Consider the following 19,367-nt stretch of genomic DNA (forward strand, 5'->3'; position numbering starts at 1 on the left):
GCCTATTTCAGAATGTTTTCAGGACAATTTTACCCATAATCACAATTTTGGCTTGTACTGAACAAATTACTGAACGTCACACAAAATAGGACATGGAAATCTCATCCTTTGTGCTCGTCTTCCCTATGGAAGAATTATACAGTAATGGGATTTGGATTTTGTCTTTGAACTTCGGAGACTCGTTTAGTTCACTGTGTGTTGTTAAGTGTCCTACAGTATGTTGCCCTACAACAATGGTGCAGTGGTCACAGCTCACTTGCACAAACAGTAGACAAATTAAGCAATAAAACAGCTATTATTATCCTTGTGTTGATAGTGTAGTCGGAGAACAATCAAACAGAAGCTTCCTGAGAACACAGAGGTTTAATGCAAGTGGTCAAACAGCTCAGCTATACTTTTCCACACACAAATACAGGCATAAATTAAAACAACAACATAAAAATACACAAAATAAACACATCAATTTTGCTCTTTCTTGATATGAAAATACACCCCGATTTCTTTATGTCAACATGCATCATAGTGCATCATATTTCACTCATTTTGAGTAAACAAAGGCAAAAGCGGTGTAAATGCAGCACAATCCCTCTGAGAGGTTTAATGCAGGTCTAATTCAAGTTCTTACAAAGTGAAGAACATGAAATGAAAACTTTCTTAACGCACGTTTCTGGTCTCATTGCGAATTGTAATTCATTGCGTCAAAGTGAAAGAAGTGTCGTAAGTATGTGGACCCAGCTAACAGAGAACATTCTCGGAATGTTCTAGCAAGGTTCTCTCAAACGTTCTTCCAGTAACATTAATAGAACATTTGTTTAAAGTTCTGGAAACTTTTTACTGAAATGTTTTAGTTGGACGTTCATCTAACGTTTTTTAAATGTTACAGCTTGTTTTAGAATGTTCAGAGAACATTCAAACGTAACATTCCCATGATGTTTGCAAAATGATATAATGGAATGTTCCCGTAACGTTCACATAACCGAAAAAAAAAAACATTTATAAAACTTCTAAAACAACTGAATGTTTTGAATGCTCAGAGAACATTCAGAAATAACTCTTCTGTTAGCTGTATTTTTGTTAAGAGGGCATTGGTTTACAATCGTTGCGTTCTATTTGCTTTTGCTGCTTCGCATCGCGCCCTTCATGTCCAGTGTAGTTTTGATGTAACATTTCGCTTTAGGGTCATTAATCCAAGACCAGATCTTTATCATGTCCTGTGGGCTCCTGGGATGAACCAGAATCAGACTTTTGTAGGCACAAGGATTCTCTCTGTGCTTCTCCTCAATGTCAAAGGTCTTAAAGCCCATGTGTTTCTCCGGTACTAGTCCTAGTCTCTTCAGACACATCCCTGTAAACACATCGTCAATCGGGTACAACGTGACCAGACGGGAGATCATTCTTAACCGCAGCCCCAGATTACCCGAATACAGGAAGCCTCCACCTCCTGCGTATGGAGGGTAAACGCCACGAAACACGCTCTCAGGGATGTAATACTTGAGGTGTTTGGTCCGGTGTGGTCCGGCATTAGTGATCACATCGCCAATGAAAAGGTCCTGTGTCTTGGACACCGAAAAGTTGCCTAGGTATGCCAGCATATGCCGTGTATTGACGAAAATGTCATCGTCGCATTTGAACACATACTTGGCGGAAGCGCAATGGGTCCCAAACCACTCCAGAAAGAGGACTTCCTTTAAGGTGAGATTAAAGAACGTGTCTCGATAATCCCACTGCAGGACATCGCCGTACAACGCCGCTTCGTGTTTGACCATGTCCGACAAGTCCGGGAAGTGGTCCGTCGCTGCCGTGTTGCCAAGTAGGAATACTGTCGCAATCCGCTGGCCGTCGAGAATCCCAGCGCGACCCCATGATTCCCGGATGGCCTGCCGTCGGTCAAAATGCGGTGCAATGGACTTTACTGCAAGCAAGAGGTACGGCGGTTCAGAACACACGTTGGGTGCGTCCGTTATCAAAGGGTACGACCTACATCCCATGTACAACAAGAAGTCCTGGAATCGCTGTGGTAGGGACTTAAAGTCTTCAATCTCTGTCGTCACCCTGCTGTCCGGCTTGCAGGGACTCGTGCGATTCAGCCAACGTGGGATTCCCCTAAAGTCACGAGGGGCTTCACTGCCATTTGCAAGTGGCAGGTAGTAGATATCATCGAGACGCGCCTGCTCGCGATTCCAGAACGCTGGACTGAACTCTGGCTTCTTCCAGAACTTTTTGGGCGTCAGTTTCCGTCGATTGTAGATGTCTCGCCCCTGCCCATAGCTTCTGGACACTTCCACCACGAAGTAGATGAGGAAGTTTGCTAACATCAGCAATCCCAGCACCTTGGTGGTCTTCCAGTTGCTGTTCATCTTGAAGATGCCCTCACCACCTAAAAAAACAAAACAAAGAAACGTATTACCTGTTGGGTTACCGTCTGGGAACAGAGGTGTGGAGAGTCTACAGAACATGGAGGAGAAAGTGTGACGGGCAAACCACAATGACCTGGAAAGTGGAGGAACATGCTAGTTACATTAGTCAAAGCCAGCTAGTATGGACTTGAGCTGTGAGTGTTTGATCCATCGACATAAAAAATGTATTAAAAACTCAACCATACACCAAAATAAAGTTTGTTACACTCTTAAAAATAAAGGTTCTTTATTGGCACTGATGGTTCCATGAAGAACATTTAAAATCCTTGAAACCTTTCCATTGCAAAAAAGGTTCTTTTGACTATTAAAATGTTCCTCACACTAAGAAAATAATGGTTCTTTTAAAAACTGTTTACAGAAAGGTTCTTGCGGGAACCAAAAAATAGTTCTTCTATGGCATCACTGCAAAAACACCCTCTTGGAACCTTCATTATATCGGCATTATAGAACCTTTTAACATTAATGGAACCTTTCTATTCCACTTAATGTTCTTTATAGTGGAGAAAAGGTTATTTAGATTTTTAAAATGTTCTTTACAATACGAAAAGGTGAAAGGTTATAAGAGTTATATGAGTTTTACAGAAAACCTTTACTGAATTAGTGAATTAAGCTGCACTCACACTGCACTTGAAAGTTTCCTTCACATCTGATACATATCTGTCGACTGAATGAAAATGAGTAAAAATCATGAATTTCAATTTTGAATCTGGACTGCTTTCATATTTGGAAATAAATTGGATTCATATGCTTTATTTATTTATTTTCTCCGAACAAAAAATGTCTCTGAAACAACTTTCCCATGCCACAAAATCTTCTTATTTTTCATTAATTTAAATGTTATCATTAAATCACTTTGTAATAAGTTAAATATATTTAGTTAAAACAGCATCAAAAATGACTCAAAAATGAATGAAAATTATGTCACATCATGTCGTGGGTCACATTTAAATAGGTCATGTGAACAACTTTCAAACAGATAACCAGAATTGAGCGCTAAAGGTATATGGTGTTAATGTAGCACATTATTATACCTCAACCCAAAAAAGTTAATGCAAAGCCAATAACTAACCACAACAGATAAATAATTCCTCAACCATGAAGTGCAAAGAACAACCTTTGCATGTCAGTTTTAGTAGACAAGTAAAGAGAGCTTGAATAGTTCATCCAAAAATGAAACTTCTGTCATTAATCATTTCAAATGCTGTAATTTTTTTCCATACAACACAAAACAATATTTTTTTATATTTTTTTTAAGAAATGTACAGCTTTTTTTTCTTTTCTTTTTTTTTTTTTTTTACATAGAAATACTCCACAATTTATAATAAAACATCATAAAAACACAATTAATGACTGGTGCTCTAGACTGCATGTCTTTTGAAGTCAAGTCATAGCTTTGTGCATGGAAAAACCTGAAATTTAAGTCTTTTATTCTACGCACAAGCTGTCCTATGATTTCATAAGACTCAGAAAAAACACATCTTCTGTGCTCCATAAAAAAAATTCATTTCTGGATGCACTACTTCTTTGAGAAAGATCCAGCTAAAACCATGAACCACTAATAAAACGTTAAAGTAACGGTTGATCCGTTACTCACAGCGAGGACATCTGCAGGGTAAGTCTAGGGTGAGATCCATGAGTGAATCCGGTGTGAAGCGTCCAGGGTTTCTCCTCCTGTAACTGTAGCTGAACAGTAACGAATGAACCTGCTGCATATCAGCCAATGTTTTTAATATATCAAACCCAAGTTTTCTCTGTATTACAGACTCCACACCATCCTTCATAGAGCTTCCTTCCCTCATTCACTCATACACATCATGTGTTCCTCATGACACCAATTACAGATGTGCAATGTCATAGTCAACGTATAGTCAGACCTTTGACTAAACAACTCTGCTACAGTGCACACAGTTTATTTTGACCCAATAAGACAGGAAGAGACCATTTATAATGAGTAATCTCAGTCTGTGTTGTTTTATTGGGTAGTTTAGGGATGGGTTATATCAAATAGATTATATACCACAGATTCTGTAATCAGCACCATGATATTCAGCCTCTGAGTATGTTTCAAAGATCTGACGTCAGCTTGTCATATTTTGTGTTCAATATGCACCAGACGGTCGAAGTTGGTTTGTGGTGTGTCATCGGAGACTAAACTTTCAGACTGCAGGAAACCTTCAAAAGCATTTCACGTTGGACAACAAATCTATTTTATGACTGCACTTTAGATCTGGCCTCACTGGCACTCCCGCAAAGAGAACTTTCCACACTATGATGCAATGCTATCATTGCCCTACTTTAACACTTCTCGTAACTGAGCGATGGCTCATTAGCGCAGTCCAATCCAGACATAATCACAGTCTGTCTCTGTTGATTCAGACACCTAAAATAAGTGAATGACAAACTATACTTAATTGGCGCTCAAAATAAGTATGCACAAGAGAGAAAAAAATAAACATTTTAAGAAAATAGATCTTTCTTCTCTTTATACTAGATCTAAAATGCATTTAGGATGCTATCACTGATTTTAATGTCAGAAAGTGTCACACTCAATTACAGAAGATTTTACTTTTAAAATAAATTCTTCAGATTTTTTAAACAAAACACTATAAGTATTCAGAGATACAGGTTATTTGTGATACAAAATCATTCCAAGGCATTGGAAATTGGTTAATGTGATTAAATACATAAAGGATATTTGTGCTATTTAACATATGTAATTATAGCAGGTTTGCATTTCTCTGTTTTTATTCATTTCGGGTAATACTGAATCGGTTTTTGTGCAAGTGAGATGAGTAAATGCATGTTCACATTTAGTCTAGAACTACAGTAAGCATTGTATTTACACAGCGCGCACAACGCCTCTGCACTTACTCCTGATTTCTCTCAACATGGAGACAGGAAAGCTGTTAGTCAATGCATGGGGAAAAAAGTCACTGGCATTACTTATTTGAAAAATTAACTCTTTTTTTTTTTTTCTTGTAAATTAAAAAGTAATGTGTTACTTTACTATTTAGTTACTTGAAAAAAGTAATCGGATTACATAACTCGCATTACAGAATTCAGAAAAATGCCGTATTTATGTTTTGGCAACGTAACGCCTGTTAATGCTCTTAACAAAAACTGCAAGAGTGGTGTACTGTTGCTATGGTTACATCCTCAGGCAAACGTGATTTCTGTTTAGATGCTAAAAAATTGAACAAACTGCATTCTGTGTGGATTCAATGCAGAACTTCCTTGTTATACAGAATGGTTGGAAACTCTGATTCATTTATTAATGCAAATCAGTTTGTTCGGACGGTTTATTAGAATAAACTAAATTAGTCAAGTCACCTTTATTTATGTAGCGCTTTATACAATACAGATTGTGTCAAAGCAGCTTAAACAGGAAAATTGTGTATAAATAATGCAAACAAAATTCAATTCTGCTGTAAAGCAGTTCTAAAAAGAGGCCAATAGTAAACGGTCAATATTTCAGTTCAGTTCAAGTTCATTCATTGCTGATTCAGTGAGGTCATTGTCCAGCTCAGTTCAGTCCTCTTCAAATAGTGTCTCTGCAATCAAGTCGACAATAATGGCAAAAATTAAGTGTCAGTGGCAAGGAACCAAAACTCCATCGGTGACAGAAATGGAGAAAAAAAAACCTTGGGAGAAAACAGGTTCAGTCGGTGGGTTAGTAAATTACTGGCTAAACACTGTAAATCGCTTTCGGCTGAATCCTTTAGACCACTCACTCATGCACTGAATCGTTTAGAGCAAATTCTGAGTTCACAGCTTGCTTGGTAAAACAAGAAGTGAAGAAAACAAAAACATTGCTATGCATACAATAAAAAGGGAAAATGTTGTTTTCCTTCAGATATATTTAAACTGTGTTTAAAGGGGTCATATGATGTTGCTAAAAAGAACATTATTTTGTGTATTTGGTGTAATGAAATGTGTTTATGCGGTTTAAGGTTCAAAACACATTATTTTCCACATACTGTACATTATTGTTTCTCCTCTATGCCCCGCCTTTCTGAAACGCGTCGAACACAGCGTCACACACGGCGGCCTAGAGTGAGCGGAGGCCGGCGGGCTTGAGAATGGCGCAGCCGGCGGATTCGACGAAGGAGATTTTAAAGGTGTAGTCAACATCCTGAAGACACAGGCCAATGCTTCGGTGCAGACACAGTACTGTAAACAGCAAATAAGTTGTGTGTGTGTGTGTGCATTAGATCTCTGAGTTGCCTACATGTTGATACTCTTATCATTACGAGGAATTTTTCACAGACATAATGGTTTATTTGCTAAAGCTCAGGTAGCCTATTTTCGTTAGTATATTTTTGTAAGCTTTATGTGAGGAACAGACTGAAATTTAAGTAGCCTATTTGCAGCAAATCGTCTCGGATCAAATATGATGCATGCTGTTGGACATCAATAAAAATCTAACAGTTCTCAAATGTGTCACAACTCAATTTCATGATGCCCGACCTGCACCATACAGTATGTCATTTGAGAAGGTTTTCAGTGAATAATGTGAATTTCAGTCTCACGTAACTATTGCATGACTGATAGATTATGGCACATGGGTCTTACAGACTAAACTCTTATGGTATTTTTGGAGACATCCAGTGGTCACTGTAGTTGTATGGATACAATCTATGCAAAAAGTCTTTAATTCAGACATGAGACATGAGAAAACGACGAAATTTAAGGATTTGACACACAGACAGATAGATATTAGTATTAATGTATTTTATTTATTGAAACTAATGATTATAAAACGACAAATCTTTTATTTGCCTTTATAAAGATCAGGGTGGTGAAGGTGAATGACAGACCTACCAAACTTAACATTCGTATCGTAGTAAGCTATATTTTATTATTTTTTAAATGCAATCATTTCGATATGTTCTATCTATTTTGGCATTTAGAAGTACTACCTCGTAACTGTAAGGCTTGTCTGAATTTACCTGTACGTGTAGGTGTGCGTCTGTTCTATTCTCACCTTTATAATTGCGGTACACAACAGTTGTTTCTTCACTGGTCGAACATTTTCCTCTATCTTTTGCTCTCAGTCCGTTGTTGTTTATTTCCTCATTGCATTTCTGAAGTCCCATTTAAGTCAGTATTCCACATGAACAAGCCGTCGCGGAGCCGCATGTAGTCGAGTCAGCTCAGAGTCCAGCGCGAGCACCTCCCTCACCACGGACGCGCGCGTGCACGCCGCTAGACAGGTTTAAAGGGGTCATATGATGCGATTTCAATTTTTCCTTTCTCTTTGGAGTGTTACAAGCTCTTGGTGCATAAAGAAGATCTGTCAAGTTGCAAAGACTAAAGTCTCAAATCCAAAGAGATATTCTTTATAGAAGTTATAGAGGAGAAACTATAATGTACAGTATGTGGAAAATAATGTTATTTAAACCGCATAAACACATTTCATTACACCAAATACACAACATAATGTTCTTTTTAGCAACATCATATGACCCCTTTAACTATGCGCGTGGGGGACATTTTTGTATAATTTCCTCACAAACACACTAGTAAAACACACTCGTGAGGACGTTTGAAATGTAACTATATACAGCGCGTGGGGGACATTTTTGTATAATTTCCTCACAAACACACGAGTAAAACACACTCGTGAGGACGTTTGAAATGTAACTATATACAGTGCTCACAAATCATATTTTGCTGTAGCCTACTGATATCAACAGGTTTAGGGGTGGAGTGAGGATTGGCCTTCAGCAAAAATCATCACCTCCTTATAAATACCATTTTGTCTACAAGATGTTCTTAATGTGTATTTGAATTCTTGATTAAGGCTTAAAACTTGCCTCAGGGTAACAATCCCATTTTCTTAACTTTGCAAGCAAATGATGCAATAGGCCTATGCAAAAAAAAAAAAGCCAGCGGCCAATAAGCAATAAGGCCAAAACACTTTTTTTGTGTTTTTGCACAACATATGCCCTAGCAGTCTTTTAAAAATATTTTTCTGCATCATGTGGAAGAAGGCATTTTATATTGATTTTTTTTTTTTTTAATGTGATGGACTGCTTGTTTTTCTTTTTTGTATGTGGAATTGCTTAAATGGCTTTGTTCCCTAAAAACAATATACGGATGTAGCCACCATAATATTATTGCATATTATTGGTATATTTTCCATTATTAAAGTGTCTATCCTTTTAGTATTTATTCCTACTAAGTCAAATAAAGCAGAATTTTAAAAAATCATTCTCTGCTGTTTTTAATATTATTCTGACAGCAAATTGCATTTAGGCACTTGTATTTTGATAAAACTCCCTTTTATTTAATGAGATCAATTTTATGTCAGGAAAACCTATCAAGTATTTTTTCTATCAAATATTTTTCTAACAATATGTATTCTGTTCTGTTCTATTCTATTCTATTCTATTCAGCACAATAACTCCAGGACACCAGCATTAACAGTTGGTTCTGTCAGTATCAGGCGAGTAAAATGAACAAATGACTCATTATTTGAATGTGATCATTAGTTAGCAACACATTTGCATAAACGTATGTACCTCCATATCTTTATGCAGCCTGTTCTTCTGAGATGTTTACAAGGCTTCACGTGTGATTGTCACTAGTAATCTCATATCATACTTTTCATAGGACGCAGTTACACCCATTGTCTTCTCATCTGAATAATTAATAGGACAGAGGTTAAACCAAACATTTGTTGTAAATGGAAGAACGAGAACCATCTGTTTGAGTTCCAGCATGAAGAAAAGCACACTGATGTGTTTGGTCTCTGATAAACACACATCAATCCTCGTCTGCTTCACGTCCACATATTCACACCTGTGAGACAAGAGACACGTCTCAACCGGTTCACCTGCTGGGTAGATGGTGTAAACTGTTTTAAATATTTAAACAGGATGGGTGGCATCACGGAGTCTTCAAACACAGCCATACACTAAATATGATACAGGAAAGAATAATAAATCTCAAAGGGGTGCAAAACAGCATCCAAAACTGCTAAATAAAAGTTAAAAATGTCAGTGGATGCTGTCCTATCACCTCAGGATTGAATCAAGCGCGAAAGTAAGTACTTCAGGAATATAAATAAACTTTGAACTATAAACTATATACTATAAAACAAAGACTGCATCTTAAATCCTGTATGAGGAAATAATCAAGAATAAAAAAAAATATTAAAAAAAACACAGATATCCAAGTTTGAGGTTTGACAATGATTATTTATGATGAATATAGCTTTATGATAATACAGCATATAAACAAACACACAATCCCTCACTTTCTCTCTCACACACACACACACACCTATGAAGAGGCAGATCAGCTCTAGCTGCGGTGAACGACGCTGTCGATGCTCTCCTGGAGTTCTGCCATCTTCTTCAGCACCAGATTCACCTTCTGCTCGTCAAACTCCAAACACACAAACTCAGAGCTCTGAAGTACAGAGAGAAAGAAACAGAGGCCATTCACATGCAGTATGAATGGTGAACCTGAACTGAACCAAATACATTAGAAACAACACATTAACGCTCTAATTTTAGTAATGCTGCTGATACAACTATTACAGAGTCAACCGGCATCAATATTCACAACACGGTCAATACTGTTAAAGTAGTTCCCACTCAAAAAGAAAAAAAATGACATCAGAAATCCTCAGAATTCTGAACTTGTTATTTGGAATCAGTAAATAGAACGTTTTTTAAACCGTCTGAATGATAATAAAGAACTAGATTTGCATTTCCTGAAGGGTTCCCTGGAATTCTTGATTCTGATTGGTCGTTCAGCATTCTGTGAACAAATGTTTCCATAGTGATGCTAAACTGTGTAATTAATCATTGTCTGAACTGTTTTCCTACTTAGTTTTCTATCTCTCATATCCCTCTGCACTCAAAATTGTGAATTACTATTTTACGTCCATTTATTTGGTAAGCCGTGTACTTACTAAAATGGAATAATGCACATTCAGCCTTGGATTCTCGCCTGAATGCTGATCACCCTTATGTTTTATTTAGTGATAACGACCAGCTGACTACATTATCCCGTAATTACAGTCCAGCAAAAGAACAGTGTCAAAGCTTTTTTGTAAAATGATCCAGAGAGGCAGAAGAATAGGACTCGGATGACATCAGCAGCCGAAGCAGGTCATTATGACATCATCAGATACCCAAGGCGGCTCTTACACTGCGTTTAATTCACACTCAAATACAGCCTAAAACCTACACTGACCTATAACATAAACACTATTTGCTGATTTGCACTGGTGTCTCCTTCAGGACAGGCACATTTGGGTAACCCAATATAAGAAATCTCTTATACTGTCCACCAAGGCTGTATTTATTTAATCAAAAATACAGCTAAAACAGCAATATTGCGAAATATTATTACAATTTAAAATAACTGTTTTCTATTGTAATATAGTGTAAAATGTAATTTATTCCTGTGATCAAAGCTAAATTTTCAGCATCATTACTCCAGTCTTCAGTGTCACATGATCCTTCAGAAAGCATTCTAATATGATTTGATGCTCAAGAAACATATTAAAATGTTAAAATGTATTAGTACTTGCACAGAAAATTAATTAACCCAGATTAATAAGATTAACTCCTTAACTGTCACCGTCCCACCTGTGGGATGCGTGGCGCTCTTTTTGTTGTTGTCCTTTTTCTCTATCAAATGTTTTAGTAATCATCACAAATGATATATCATTTGAAAGCTTAGAAGCCCAAGATTCTTCCTGTGAAAACCATTTTGAAATCGGACATTGCGTTACCATGGAAATGGTACTTTGAAATCTTTTGGCGGTCTCCTCCCCCTTAGTGGGCAGTGTCAAGTGTCATATTACAAAATGCATTACGGTCTTTTAGAATCAAACCTTTTTATAATCTTGACAAAAAACATATAATTGGAAAGGTCTGAGGTGGTTATTTTAAGATAGAAGTAATATTGACAGAAAAATCTAGAAATTTGTGACAATTTAAACTTCTATAACTTTTTGATACTTTAATTTTTTTTTTTAATTCCACTTTTGCAATAATCTGCTTATTTTTGCCAACCTTAGGTCTGTATTCCAAAGTGTTCATAAATTACAACAATTTAAGTTTGGATAGTGCACTTTCATGCCTATTTTAAAAAATGGGTGGTGACAGTTAAGGGGTTAATAAATACTTTAACCTAGGTTAATAAATGCTGTCAGTCATCAAAGATGCCCAATGCATCAACTAATGTAAAAAAAAACATTGTGAATGAATTGTAGCCAGTTACCAATTACTGGTTCAAAATAGAGGAAAAAGTGACAAATTAGAGATCAGTAACTGGGCTGAATTTCACCAGGTGACAAACTAGAAGGACTCAAACATACATAGTAAGTAGTAAACTATGCTACATCCACACACACATTATGACAAGTGCATTTAATAACAGGCATGACTCTCAAAATGTCCTGTTTAGCTGCTGCATGAATGAATAACTGATGTCAAGTTCCTTTTGTATGCTCACAGCAGCCATATCGCATCACCTGTAACCATAGCGACAGTGACTCAAGTAAATATAATAACATCTAAAAGGCTGATCACAATTGAGACAACGATATTCAATAAACAAACCCGATTACAGCGCAAATTCATCTGTGATTTAACTGAATTAACTAACGGCAGCTGCAAGCACAGAGCACAAAACTGATGGGAAAACAGAAAACTTCAGATAAGGTGTGACAGACCACCAGACAACAGGTCTGTCCTGAAAATGTTAGGAAGTCATTTCAGTTAGAAAATGCTTTTTCACTCGTATTAATAATTAAACTATATGTAACCATATTAGCGCTCTAATGCATGACTGACAACTGCATTCTACGGATGTGTAAAAATAGTCTCTTCTCTTCCCATCCAACACAAACTCGGCACTATCTGAAATGATTTGTGGTTTTATCCTCAGTAATTGATCTCGATTGACCCTGAATGAAGAATCAATCTCCTCCTCTCAGCATTGTTGCACCTTTCTGCTCTCCTGCAGCTCTGAAGACAACTGAATAACCTGCAGTCCTCTATTCTCCGAGCGTGAATCACACAGTGTGTAATGCATCTCTCGGCACACGGCACAGATGATATGAAACAATTAGAGCACTCAAACAGACAAACAAATGGGCTGAAAGCCACTTACAGTGCAGAGGAGGCTCCTCTTACAGCACTAAATGTGCATTTACAAAAAATGCAATCAAAAGGAGGGCGTCGTTCTCGTCTTAAACGATAACATACAGCAGATTACGGATAAGCATCTCAAATCTGCAAACATAAAAACCCAAATGAACTTCATAGCAAAGAGCTGATGATAAGCAGAAAGTCTTAATGGCGGAATAATGACGGCTAATGTCACTAATGGGTCTCTTGATATCACAAGACCTAAAGACATGGATTAGAGCCTCATGCACATATTTATATCAACATATTACTGATGAGTTTTAATTTCTAACAATATGTATTCTATTCTATTCTACTCTATTCTATTCTGTTCTATTCAGCACAATAACATAAACGCACCTACTACTTTAATAATGGCACCTACTACACATTTTGACACATAACTTTCCATAATTATTAATTTATGCTTTCCACTGATTGCATTGTACTACTTCACAGCTGTGCAATTACAGAAGATTACTCAAAACCTCTGCACATCTGTCAGTCATCAAAGAATAATTTAACCGTACCATGCTATAATTTTAATAAAAAAAATATGCTAAATACAATTTGGCTTCTGGTAAGAAATCTTTTTGGCAGGAACATTTCTCATTTCATTTCTGCACTTTGCATTTTTTCTACACAAGAGGCCAGTTTGCATTATCCTGAATATCTAGTATCTACGCAACTCTTATCTGGCAGGTGTGCAGCAGATTATTCAAAACCTCTGTCAATCATTGAGAATAAAGAATTAAGCAACTTCACAACTAGTAAGATATCTTTTTGGACTCTGAATGAGATACAAGAGTTTGCAAGAGTTCAGAGTTACTTATGCAATACTTGGTACTTAATGCATGTGCAATAATATGTAATGCAGTTGACATGAACTATTTGCTAAAAGATCATTAAAAAACAACAACAATCTAATAAAAAAAACTATTCCAGTGTTATTTTAGCATCATTTAGATACTATTACACTTTTATTAGTATTTTGAATTAGTTTATATTTTTATCATTTCTGTTTTCATTTTAGTTAAAGGTTTAGTAATTCTGTTGTTTGTGTCTATACGGTTCTATTAATTTTTATTCCGTTTTAGTTTGTTATTTTAGTACATCAAGTTAAACTTATTTTAAATATTTTATTTCAGTTAACATTTCTTTTATGTTAAAATGTTTTTTAATGGTTTTTAGTTTCAGTTTAAAATAGTCTCAATATTTCGTCTCAAGCGGTCTCCACTTTAACTGAGGTTTATAAAGATTTTAAGTGAACGGCGTATTATTGTGCCATCTCAAAGAGGTACAAAATCACTTTCACAGACTTTTTCATTAACTGTTCCCTCCTGGTGGAATGACCTGCCCAAATCAATCCGAGCAGCTGAGTCCTTAACCATCTTCAAGAAACGACTAAAAACACACGTGTACTGTGTTAGGCTAACCGAGACTTGTCATTTGCACTTATATATTGTTGCTCTTTTGTTAGTTTTGACTGCTTTTATTGTCCTCATTTGTAAGTCGCTTTGGATAAAAGCGTCTGCTAAATGACTAAATGTAAATGTAAACTGCACCAGCAATAAAAAAACAACAACACATGTTTCTTTACATGCATCTTTCAAAAAACACCCAACTCCTGCCAATGTGAAACAAAACCACACAGAGGGGTGTAATTTTTTCGGGACATGTCTGCACATATTCATAGGTGTGTGCAGTTATACTCTTTGCATCCAGACAGAGTACCTACATTTCCCAAGATACTGTGTATAGAAATCATCATCAAAACTCCCAGGCGCACACACTTCCCTGATTTTATTAGGCAAAGACATGGAAAAGTCAAGCATCAGAGCTGAACAGTGAAAAAAAAAAAATCTCTTATGTGCTTTTAATACACTTCATATGAAACTCCACCCTTAAATTTCAAAGAATTGAACTCTTATTTCTCCCGTTCAGTTCTCACCTCTCCCTCTCCGGGGCGGCCGAGCTCTAACTCCACCAGGGCCACGGGACTGTTGGACACCTGCCCCCTGCTGGCGGATGTGTGCAGGTCCACCCTCCACTTCAGGCCCCTGAGGCCGGGCTCCCAGCGACTCTGAGCCAGCAGACTCTCTCGTACCCGCGTCCGGTGGGCCTTCCAGAAGCGTGCCAGAGCGGCCGCCTGCTCCGGGGTCACGCCGCTGCCGCCCTGCTTACGCGTCTGCGCCGTGAGGAACGCTTCCAGCTGCGCCTGATCCATGTCTGCTGACGCGATGGACTGACGGAGAGACAGAAACATGAGGTCAAGACAGGACGAACTGGATTATACTGTAGCAGGGTTATTATAGTTAACTAAAACCAAAACCACAAACACCTTTCGATACTTGAAATAAAATGTACTTTAACAGAAATAATATAATTTTTTTTTACTCATTTACTTTATTTCAGCTAGTTGCCAAGGCAACTAATTTAGTTTAACTTGTTGTACTAAAATAACAAAAATTACAACTGAAATAAAATTGTTAAAACCTATATAATTTTATAAAAAAAATTTAAAATGAAAATTACAGACACAACAAAATTACTAAAACTACAATTACAATGAAAACAGAAAATATTTTTTAAAAATTATAACTCAAAATTAATTAATAAAATAGTATCGCAATGGCACTAAGACGAGACTGTACTGTTGTATTTTTAAATAACTTGCAAAGACGTTTTGAATTTAAAAAAATGATTTTATGGTGAATCTTATGATTTTACTTGGTAAATTCCACATACATAAAAGCAAAAGGAGTAATTTGTGGCTTAATTCTTTGTCTATTGACTATTTATTGTGTTTATATGTTTACTGATTAAATGTATTGAAAATAAACAAATGTATACATACAATTCTATTTGCTAAAGGAAAGTAAACCTTGTGTCTTTATTTTATTTATTCCATTTAATTTTTTTACAGATTTTTTATTTTATTTTAATCTTTTAATTTTGGTAAACCCCTTGCATTAGTGTGCATAGTTATACATGTATCATAGACTTTAAGTTGTGTAAACCATTTAATAAAAACCATAAAACAGCAAACTGTGTAATATAAAATACAGGTTAAGAATTATCGCCTGCATGAAATTCAGTGGTATGGAATGACTGAGAGCTACCATTGAGGATGCAAGACATCTGCTGCTCTCTAGTGGCAGACAGGGAGCACTGCAGTCCACACCTGCATTTAGTTTAGTAAACAATGAAATGCATGTATTTGACTGCAGCAATAGCGCTAATCGTCGCTGCTGTCCTGGAAAGCTGCAACAGAGAGCAGCGGTAAGTTAGTGGAGAAGCACCTTCAGCAGCGACCTCATCTTGTCATGTAGCGCGCGGAACTCGTCCTGGGTCATCTCGGCGTAGAGCTCATTCTTCAGAAACTCCTCCGTGATTTCTGTATTGCCGTAATAAAGTGTCTGCGTGATTCCGTTCAGTAAAGCGCTCACACATCTCTGGCTGTCCGCGTCCGCCATGCTGGATGTTGACAGGGGTCATGTGATCCGATTCCGCGTCACGCGCAGCTCGCCTTCCTTCACTGCGCGTTCACTTCCGGTCTTTTTCGATTTAATATAACATATAATATAAATACAACATAAGACATATTTTTCTTTTGCTAAATTTAATAAATTATTGCTATTATTATAATTATCATTATTATTTAATTAGGCACTATATTAATGTAGATTTAGATTGCACCTTGTGCTGTATTTCATAGACAACCGCATTAAGCTGGTCTATGCACCTGTCCCTCACAAATACATATTTATTAGGGATGGGCGGATCGATCCTTAAGTATCGATACTGATGTTGTATCGAAAGGATCGATCCTCACATAAAAATATCGATTCTAAAGTACATTTTTAACCATTAATTTTATGTATTTATCAAGAAATTCGGTGCATAAAATAAGCTTCTAAGTGGAAAAATAGACTATACTAGCGAACAGTTGTGTTGGATAGAAGCATTTCTCCTGCTCATCGGAACACACGCAAATGCTGAAAGACAGAACCAGCCAATCACAGAGCGCGTGACGCATAGCTCACAGTGCTTGTTCAAATAGGGCTGCGTTTCCCAAAAGCATCAGAAGCATAACGTTAGATAGATCTTAAGAAACCATTGCCACATTATTACATTGTTACTATATATCAAATTAATTCTGAAAAATGCATCACGGTTTCCACACAAATATGAAGCAGCAATAATAATAAATGTTTCTTGAGCAGCAAATGATATTAGAATGATTTCTGAAGATATATGCAGCGTTGTCACAATTGTGTTGCATTGTGTTATATGCAGCTGCCTGAAGTGTACATATGAAGTACAGTAGACTTGCTCCCTCAGTAAAAATCGAGGGGTCCATATAAACTTCCCTCATCCACATCACAAAGTGGAACACACTTCAAAATGGCAGCGGGGAAGTGCTTAGGGAAGTTCACAAGTGTGTGTGTGTGTAAAAGCAAAGTGGAATGCAGACTAAATCTGAGTATGTGATTGCTAACTCCATACTACATGACTTGCACCCCTTCCATCAGAAAACAACAAAGGACAGATTAAGGATTTCTAAGATTTTATATAAATTGTGTGTGTGTGTGTGTGTGTGTGTGTGTGTAAAGATAGCTGTAATTTGATATAAAAATATAAACTGTAACAAAACAGTGTAATTAACAGGCAACAATGCCAAACAGAGATGGTTGGAGTGATAATAGAAGAATTATCACAGAAATTTGGTATCCCTGTTGAAAAAAACAGCATATGCTGGTTTTTTCAACAGGGATGTCAGGGCTGGACTAGGTTTAACATTCAAATCCTTATTTACATAAAATCATTAGCATAAGATATAATAATCTTTCAAGCATGTATGTAGAGTGTTTATTGTGTGACCTTTGATTTGTTCTGTAATGTAACTAAAATGTTGATGTAATGTGTATATATATATATGTAACACTGGTTCTGATCAATAAGGATCATAACTAGTAAGCAGTGATAAGATAATCTTGGTTGGCAGTAGTAACATAGAATACGGCAGATAGATTTGGAAAATCTCACAGAGTTCCACAGCAGTGCAGGGTGTGAATTATTTATTGTTGTCATGTATCTTTACAGCCTGTTCAATTGCAGGCCAAAGTCCAGCATAAAGGTCTTTAGATTTATGACAATGTATGAGTGGTTATTATAAGGACGGAAGGAATAGTGTACTGTTCATTATTGCAAAATAAAACCTGACAGGATGGTCACATCCCAGACACGAACTTGTGTCATCCTACAGGGGTTTGTTTTATTATAATGAGCAGTTGACTGTTCAGTATTCTTGTTATTACCCCGCCAATACCAGTAGGCTACATGAATACATTTAAAGTGAAATATTGATTAGAGTTCAAATTATTCCACTATGTGACAAGAAAGAGAGCACACAGTGATATGAAAGACAAAGCACAGCATATGAAATCAGTTGCCAGGACAACAGGCAGCCATTGATACAGTTCACTGATCATTTGACATCAGAATGTTACGATTGACCAATCAGAATGAAGAATTCCAGAGGGCTGTATAATAATAAAAAAGAATAGACATGAGTGACTGAAACCATTGCATGAGAAGAAATGGTAGAACGAGATCAAGTAAATGTTGACTTCAAAGGTTCAAAAACGTAGATATCCTCAGATAAACTCGTAACATTATATTATTTCCACACAATCCCTCCCACATACTGTCAATCCTGTATTATTGGCCTTTATGAAGCACCTTTGATACCTGTTTACAGCAGAGGCCATAACCGTTTATGACATACAATAAAGAACAGCTCAGAGAGAGATGTTACAGAAGGAATAGTCATTCTCTTCACTGCTAGGCTTCATAATACAAACTGCACTGACTGTGAATTAAAGATGGCCTTATTTTCACTTTCTTTATATTCTTTATTTATTTTAGTTTTTCTGCATGTTCATGGTGTATGGACTGAAACTGGTAAGTCAGATTTATATCTGTCTAATGAAGTAAAATGCTTGTCAGGACTTAATAGGAAGTAATATAACTTAATATTAGTATAACAGTTATATTTCGAAGTGATAACATGAGTTTTAACCAAGTAATATTCATTATGCGACCAGATAGTGTGTTGATTTGATTTAGAACGACAGCTGAAGCACGTCACCAGCATTTCAGCAAAAACACTGAAAATAAAAATGTTGGCCAATTTTAAAACTGCCTGTTTAAATTGTTTTTCAGTATATTGTGTGATTTGATTCTGTTTGTAGTACTGAATGTAGGCTTTCAGCTGTCTATTAGGTCTTTAAACCAAATACTTGTTGCTGTTTAAGCTTCCTCAGAGATAAACTGTGCAGCTGGAAGTGAAATCGAAGTAGGGAGTATTCTGGAGGGATATGAAGGTGAGATATGCTAACATGACTTTAACTGAATAGTTTACAATATTACATGCGTCTTTTCACTTTTGCATTATTATTAGTAGTAGTAGTAGTAGTAGTATGTTTTTCATTAAAATATCTTAAAGGGGTCATATGATGCTGCTAAAAAGAACATTATTTTGTGTATTTGGTGTAATGAAATGTGTTTATGCGGTTTAAGGTTCAAAAAACACATTATTTTCCACATACTGTACATTATTGTTTCTCCTCTATGCCCCGCCTTTCTGAAACGCGTCGATTTTTACAAAGCTCATCAGTCTGAAAAGCGAGGTGTGCTCTGATTAGCCAGCTATCCAGTGCGTTATGATTGGCCGAATACCTCAAGCGTGAGACGGAAATGTTACGCCCCTCACCATACTGTGATGCCGTCT

The 19,367-nt window shown here is 36.7% G+C and overlaps 2 protein-coding genes across 5 annotated transcripts; both read right to left on the reverse strand.

The window, feature by feature from the left end:
- Window positions 1–95: 95 nt before the first annotated feature.
- LOC107746084 (N-acetyllactosaminide beta-1,3-N-acetylglucosaminyltransferase 2-like) lies at window positions 96–7,660 on the reverse strand. 2 transcript variants are annotated; one of them, XM_016560161.1, is made up of 3 exons: window positions 4,012–4,839; window positions 1,069–2,377; window positions 96–662 (listed from the first exon to the last, which is right to left on the reverse strand). In XM_016560161.1, the coding sequence occupies exons 1-2, from the start codon at window positions 4,214–4,216 to the stop codon at window positions 1,107–1,109; spliced, it is 1,476 nt and encodes a 491-aa protein (XP_016415647.1). In that variant the 5' UTR covers window positions 4,217–4,839; the 3' UTR covers window positions 96–662; window positions 1,069–1,106. The 2 variants fall into 2 exon arrangements, with proteins under 2 accessions (XP_016415647.1, XP_016415648.1); XM_016560162.1 differs by lacking the exon at window positions 4,012–4,839 and adding an exon at window positions 7,402–7,660 and having other exon boundaries at window positions 99–662.
- Window positions 7,661–9,159: 1,499 nt separating this feature from the next.
- Window positions 9,160–16,123, reverse strand: LOC107746101 (copper metabolism (Murr1) domain containing 1). 3 transcript variants are annotated; one of them, XM_016560185.1, is made up of 4 exons: window positions 15,874–16,123; window positions 14,523–14,816; window positions 9,705–9,833; window positions 9,160–9,221 (listed from the first exon to the last, which is right to left on the reverse strand). In XM_016560185.1, exons 1-3 carry the CDS (start codon window positions 16,045–16,047, stop codon window positions 9,726–9,728), a joined length of 576 nt encoding a protein of 191 aa, XP_016415671.1. In that variant the 5' UTR covers window positions 16,048–16,123; the 3' UTR covers window positions 9,160–9,221; window positions 9,705–9,725. The 3 variants fall into 3 exon arrangements, with proteins under 3 accessions (XP_016415671.1, XP_016415672.1, XP_016415670.1); XM_016560186.1 differs by lacking the exon at window positions 9,160–9,221 and having other exon boundaries at window positions 9,613–9,833; window positions 14,529–14,816; XM_016560184.1 differs by lacking the exon at window positions 9,160–9,221 and having other exon boundaries at window positions 9,615–9,833.
- Window positions 16,124–19,367: the final 3,244 nt, after the last annotated feature.

Source organism: Sinocyclocheilus rhinocerous, unplaced genomic scaffold, assembly GCF_001515625.1.
Source record: "Sinocyclocheilus rhinocerous isolate Xijiao unplaced genomic scaffold, SAMN03320098_v1.1 scaffold107, whole genome shotgun sequence".
Lineage (NCBI taxonomy): Eukaryota > Metazoa > Chordata > Actinopteri > Cypriniformes > Cyprinidae > Sinocyclocheilus > Sinocyclocheilus rhinocerous.

Excerpts from the sequence above, each read along its gene's own strand:
- LOC107746084 (XM_016560161.1), bottom strand. The coding sequence starts at position 4,216 with ATGAGGGAAGGAAGCTCTATGAAGGATGGTGTGGAGTCTGTAATACAG. Across the intron at positions 2,378-4,011 it reads ACCCTGCAGATGTCCTCGCT|GTGGTGAGGGCATCTTCAAG; the intron begins GTGAGTAACGGA and ends TTGTTTTTTTAG.
- LOC107746101 (XM_016560185.1), bottom strand. The coding sequence starts at position 16,047 with ATGGCGGACGCGGACAGCCAGAGATGTGTGAGCGCTTTACTGAACGGA. Across the intron at positions 14,817-15,873 it reads AGATGAGGTCGCTGCTGAAG|TCCATCGCGTCAGCAGACAT; the intron begins GTGCTTCTCCAC and ends TCTCTCCGTCAG. Across the intron at positions 9,834-14,522 it reads GCCGCCCCGGAGAGGGAGAG|AGCTCTGAGTTTGTGTGTTT; the intron begins GTGAGAACTGAA and ends TCTGTACTTCAG.